Raw genomic sequence first — 6,215 nt, 5'->3', positions numbered from 1 at the left:
GGCCCCACGGTGCCCGGGCCCGAGCCTGGGCTGGGCATGGCCGGGGGGACACCTCTTCCTGGGCTGGCACTCACCTTGCCCTGTAAAGCCCGCAGGGCCCGAGGTCTGGACGGGCCGATGTTCCTCAGGACGCCGAGACCTGCCTCCTGGGCATGGTGCTCCAAAATTCACCTTGGGTTTGTCTGTCTCAGCCAGGCAATAGGTGGGGAAATCAAGACTTTCCCAGTGCTCTGTCTCGGGCCAAGGGGAAACACGGTGCTGTCATGGTCTCTGGAGAACAAAATTTGGTTGCACTGTCTTTATCTTCCCTGGCCAGGGAGGAGGCAAGAGCAATATAGCACTAGGGTGTGTGACCCAGCCAGGATCAGCTAAGGGACACATCAGAAATGGCTCCGTCTGCAAAGGGAGGACAGAGAAATGGTCTTCTCTGTTGGCCTGCAAGGATGACTTTCATAGGGGTTCCAGCACACTGTAATTTGGGGTATGAAGATACGGGTGCTCATACCCAGAAACATGTTTGTGGATGTCAAGGCATGCCATGCCCTGGCAGGAGCAGAGCTGAATCCCCCCTGAACTTGTCCTGCCAGCTGTGAGAAAGATGTGACCCTGGGCTTTTTGAGAGTCTACTTCACTGGACATAAAACTGTGACAGAAACAAGTTCCAACAGAGGAACTTAGCCTGGAGGCAGCACTCAGCTCTTGTAGGGCTAGGGTAGAACAGGTCAGATCCTGTGGGCAGGAAAAGCTCAGAAGTGGGCAATGAACTTTGACTCTGGCTCAGGTCTCTCTGGCACTACCACAATTGTGTCTGTGCAGAGGGGACACCACTTGGATTGGGCTAGGCTTTGGGGCAAGAGCCCCTTTGGTTCCCTGGGGGCATGGTCAATGCAGAGAGGGCCCCAGTGAGGTAAGAGAAGGTGGGGAGGAAGGGCAATCTCAGACAGTGTGCAGGGCAGTCCAGACTGGGAGATGTAAATGGGGCTCAGGCTAATTGCCTCTCCACAAAGGAGCCCATCTCCAGGGTTGAACGGCTTGCAGCCACCTTCAAACAGAGCAGGAGGGCCGCGCTTTGAAGTTACCTGGAGGAGGAGGGTTATCTTGGGCTCTTGCGCATATCCTACGCACGCGGCTTCCCTTGATGTGTCTGGCATGGCCAACATAAATGTCCCTACACTTAACACAGTAGCAACCAGGTTGCTTCGCTGCTGTCTGGCAGCTCTGATCTCATCACCCACATAGACGCACTGCATCTCCAGTCCCACCACATCTCCTGGCCATTGCTCTGGCAGAAACACTCACATCCTCAGGCAGTTTCCACTCAATAGCTGGCAATTGCAATCCACTCCCCTGTCTCCCAATGAAGACTGACTTGGTGGGGATCTCAGGCCAAAAGGAAGAGGCCAGCAAGGAGAAGGAGATGAGTGGCATAGAGTCATTGAACACGCGAGGCAGCCTGGACCGCAACAGGGATGATGGCAGAGCCACTCTCATTCTGACCCTCACCCTCTGCAACGTGAGGAAGACTGAGCTCTCTAAGGCAGCCAAAGTCTTTGAGGTACAGACCTCACCATTCCCTTCCTCCACTGAGCCCTCTCTTCTGTCCCTATTGCCTTCACTTCTCCCACTCTGCATCTCCCCCTCTCTCACCCTTCTTCTGCTCCCTGCCTGACTTATGCCTCCACCTGCCTTCCCCCTTCTCATTGTCCCTGTTTTGCTACAGCTGCTCAAAGAGGTTGGCTGGCCTCTCCAGGTGAAGGAGGAGAGTGCTCTGGAGGGAGGGAGCAGCTGGACACAGTCATTTAGAGGAATCATCATTTTATGTAAGGGCTATTTAGAGCTAGATACCAATCTATTATTTCTTTCTAGCAGTTGTGGTGGCCAGCCACGACTAAACAACAGGCCAGCCTTTCAAGCACTCAGACTGTGGGGATGTTAGAAGCCAATGAATTTTCTCTGCATATTTGGCAGGCGATACAGAGAATATAAGAGCTGTAAACCGTACAGGCATTATATATTCTGGGCACTTGAAGTATCCCTACCAGGTGCTCACTCTCATCTGTGAAAATGAATAACTCAAAAGAAAAGTATTATATTTGTTACTTATTTTTAATTGTTTGCAATTATTTAATGATTATGGTGCTATTATACATCAATAGATCTGCTTTCATTCTGCCAGGATCTTAAGAGTTACCCAGCCACTCATTTGTTACTTCTGCATAGATGAAATGCTACAGTCAACAGTATCTCATCTTTCATCGTCATCTATCTCTACCTAATTCTACAGTGTTTAATCTTTAGCTCTGCCTGTATTTTGGCTCCTTCTAAACTGGGCATTATTAGTCTTCATTGCTTAACATGCACTTCTTGTTAAGACCTCTTTTAGTCACCTTTTAAAGACATTGTGGAAGTGTATCTAGACTTACCTGGATTTTCAGTCTTTGGAGAAGCTTCATCATATGAACATCTGGCTCTTGCAGATGTTTGAAACTCAGATCCATCACTTTGAAACCAGACGAGCCAAAAAGCCCAAGAACTCTGTTGATGATCTTGACATTTTTGTTGAATGTGAAGTTCACAGCGCTGATGTTGGTACCCTTATCACCTCCTTAAAGAGAGTAGCAGAGGATGTGAAAACTAGCAGAGAGGACAAAGGTAAGAAATGTATGCATCTGTTAGTGCTGTTTTCTTTCTTTTGGAGTAACTTTTTTAGCATTAGCTTCATAACAGTAATTTAATTAGTATAGTAAGCAGATAAGCATGCATTCATTTTTCTTCACTGCATGACTGTTTTCCCTGAAGTGGGACCATTCCCATTGGTGTGGAATGGGAGGTACTTCATCATAGCGAGTGGAACTGAGGTGAGAAAAGCATTCCAGCAAAAAGGGAGATGAGAAGGATAGAGCCACAAAACAAGAAGCTGAGGAGAAACTGGAAACTCCTCAATGACAGGAAGATTGTGGGCTGAGAGCTGTGCAGAGAACTGACCGCTCTGAGGTGAACACAGACACTTGAAGGGAACACAATGATACGGCAGAGGGTCTGAATGTTTCATTAGCTTGTAGCGTATTGTGTCGGTTTTGTTAAAAGAAGCAGTAGCCATCTGTTTATGGTGTCCGCTGCTGTCTGGTCCAGTAGTATTGTCTGTAGGCAGATTGCTCCTTCACTGAAAAGAGCTAAATGCAACCAGCTCAAAGAAGCTTCCAGAGTGCAAGAGGGAGAGAGGATCCACAGAAAGTCTGCAGGGCAGGCTGCGAGAACCAGGGGATGAGCTTTTTGTAGAGAACAGACCCACTGCCAGATCTGGAGTAACAGAGCATCAGGCATTTTCCCAGGCACCTGAAAAGCTTGTTTGGAGGTTGTGCAGCTTCAAAGATTGCACTTTAGGAACGGCATTTCACCTGACAAAGTGCTGCCTGTGCTGTATTTGGGTCACCATCCCTACCAGTCATCAGGATGGAAAGTGAGTTTGCCAGAGGTAGACTGTATTTTTCCTGTTTACAGGCAGGTAGGGGATCGGTGAGTACAACAAGCTGTTAGAGACCTTTAATACAATCCTGAGGATGTGAGAGGTGCCCCTGATAGACAAGAAGGCTGAGGGTCCAGCTCATAGGTTGAATTCTCTGAATACAGAATTGCCACAAGGTTTCCCACCCTTGACAAGGCCAGGCAGAAATCCCCAGGGCCCTTTTAGTTAATACAGTCCTATTTGGACACCTTTGGGTGTTGCTTGAAATTCACCTTCAGGCTAGTGATGAGAGGCAGTCCATGCCAAGCTGTTCTCGGGGACTGTGGGGGTATCAAAAGGGTATCACTGTCATCAGAGAAACTGGAGAGCCAAAGAGGGTTTTGGAACTGAAGAAGCATTTCTTTAGGATTTCCTTGGGAGCTGAGAGGTTTGTGCTCAGAAATAGCAGTTAGTTTCGGGTGTGCTGGGACTGGGATCTACAATAATAACAAGGGACTGTTAAAAGAGGGTGTGTTTATGGTTAAAGCAGAGGAATATTAGGGACATAATTTTCTTCACATTTTCCTTTTTCTTATGGCTTTGAGCAGCAGTCATAAAAGTAATCAGGCTTATTTTGGATGTAATGATGCTAGAATTAATATACTTGGCATACAAATGGCCAGAGTCTTTCTAAGTTAGCTCAGACTTACACACAGCACTCCCTAGTTTGTAAAGGGGCTTTTCTGGGTGTTTCAGACACCAGAATTCAGTAGTGCGCTAAGCAGTTAATTTGATTTCAAGATGAAAGGGTCAGAGAGTTGGTATTTGTGGCCCACAGAGACACCTTAGGTGTGGGCACCAGCAAGAACTGGGGACTTGGAGGTTTTGGCCTTAAAGATCTTCGTGTTTTTGGTCCTATTGAGGTGAATTCGGGGGTGCTAAAGTGTCAGAGGACTTTCAGCTCAGCTAGCCCCTAGGTCTAAGATTGGCTAGTGGCCCATTTTACTGGTATATCTTATTGAAAGTGGCGGTGCATCTTATCGGAAGAGGCTAGCTGCAGCTTCACTTTCTAGTGGGGTTTGCAGATGCCTGTGAGAGCATATTGGTAACTAGGAGATATTTAAGTTGTATAAACATGCTTACTGGTCAGCAATTATTTTACTGGGAAGATGCAAATATGCGTGTTCTGGCTACCCCCATCACCTGAGGCTCCAGCTCCTGGATTAACCTATTTTTTTCCCACATGGACTTTTTATTCTTTTCTTTGGAGTTTTTTGGTGAGCCAGACAGGCCTTCCCAGGCAGTTTGCTGAAGGACAGTGATGAGACAATGTCCTGCCCTTAGTGGCTTTAACCCAAATTAATTTGGTACTCAGTTGAGAAAAGCAGTGGTTATCTCTGCTTCCATGAAGCAGAGAGAGATGCAGCCAAACTGGCATTTGTCAGCACTATCTCTGTTTTATTGGCTGCATTCATTTCTGTGACCCAGGCCAAGGGTTCTGCCATGGTCCTTCCTCCCCTCTCCTTTAGCCTGTCTGCCCTCTCCTAGGACTCAGTAAGGGATAGGCAAGATGTGTATGGGGGCATACAATGGAGGACTTACGATCAGGTACAGGTTTTGAGGAGATACGGCCATAGATGGCAGGACAGGCATCTTGCATGCAGAACCAGTGGTACAGCCAAAGACAAAGGCTCAGCAAAAAAATTCTAGAGTGATGTAAGACATCTGTCAGACTAGTATTTCTTCCTTCTTATCGCAGAATTGGCCATAACTTCATGAAAGAACTGGAATTTCCCAACATCGGTGTGTATTTGTAGCCTTGTACCTTTGTGAACTGGCTGTGCCTGGATACAATATAGTAGTGCTAAAGCTAAATTTGCCATTCAGTACAGAGATGCCTGGTCTCTTGTCAAGTAAGAGATTAAGATGACCCCAAAAGAACCTTTTCTCAGCTGTAACACACTAAGTCTGATCACAGCATCAGTTTGACCTCAGAAAGCAGTATCAACTTTGTCTTTTTTCAGTATTTTTTTAATTAATTGGTTATAAATGCTGGCATTTAAATTAAAATGAGCACGGTTTATTTTTATTTTAGTCACCAGAAAAGATTCCCACTTCAGGGGAAGCAAACTGTTTGGAAATTCAGCTAATGCTACAATAATTTTGCTGAAAAAGAAAATAAAAATGAGCCAAAAGGAAAAAACTTGAAGTCCAGATACTTCTTGGCCTGTTTTGTTTCTAGAAATTTCATGTTTTCCTTTTAAAATATTATTTTCCCTTTTAAAAGTATGAAAATTAAAGACTATTTTTTAGACATGATCAAAATATTTTCTTAAATCCAAAATGTAGAAGTAAATTTGTTGTGCTGTGTCAAACAGAACATCTGATTTTGGCCTAAAAGGAAATGATTTTGCCTTTAAAAATTGTTTCTACTAATTAAAACTGAGAGATTATCATTGCAGGTTAGTTTCAGATCATTTTTCATCCAGTCTGCCAGTTTGATTGGCAAACGAATTCAACTACTGACATGTGGTGATACATAGATATGAATATTCTTAGATATTGATGAAAAGAAAGCTTGTAATCTTCAGCACAACTTCTATTTTCTGTGTCTTTTAAAAATTATTTGATCCTATTTCATTTAACTCTTGCTGCTTTCTCTCCAGTGCCCTGGTTCCCCAGAAAAATCCAAGATCTGGATAAGTGTCACCATGTGATCGCTAAGTATGATCCCAGTTTGGACAATGGTCACCCTGTAAGTTTGATGTCA

General features: G+C 45.2%; 1 protein-coding gene across 1 annotated transcript in view; it reads left to right on the top strand.

Moving 5' to 3' along the window:
* The first annotated feature begins 1,357 nt into the window (after nucleotides 1-1,357).
* LOC127018134 (tyrosine 3-monooxygenase-like) overlaps nucleotides 1,358-6,215 on the top strand; it is a 31,807-nt gene continuing 26,949 nt past the window's right edge. Inside the window, exons 1-3 of the mRNA XM_050899560.1 lie at nucleotides 1,358-1,555; nucleotides 2,478-2,652; nucleotides 6,112-6,200. Of these exons, the coding sequence (XP_050755517.1) occupies nucleotides 1,358-1,555; nucleotides 2,478-2,652; nucleotides 6,112-6,200 (462 nt within the window). The remainder of the gene's footprint in view (nucleotides 1,556-2,477; nucleotides 2,653-6,111; nucleotides 6,201-6,215) is intronic.

Source organism: Gymnogyps californianus, chromosome 1 (assembly GCF_018139145.2).
Source record: "Gymnogyps californianus isolate 813 chromosome 1, ASM1813914v2, whole genome shotgun sequence".
Classification (NCBI taxonomy): Eukaryota; Metazoa; Chordata; class Aves; order Accipitriformes; family Cathartidae; genus Gymnogyps; species Gymnogyps californianus.
The sequence above is the reverse complement of the archived record's forward strand: the minus strand, read 5'-3'. Positions and strand labels throughout refer to the sequence as shown.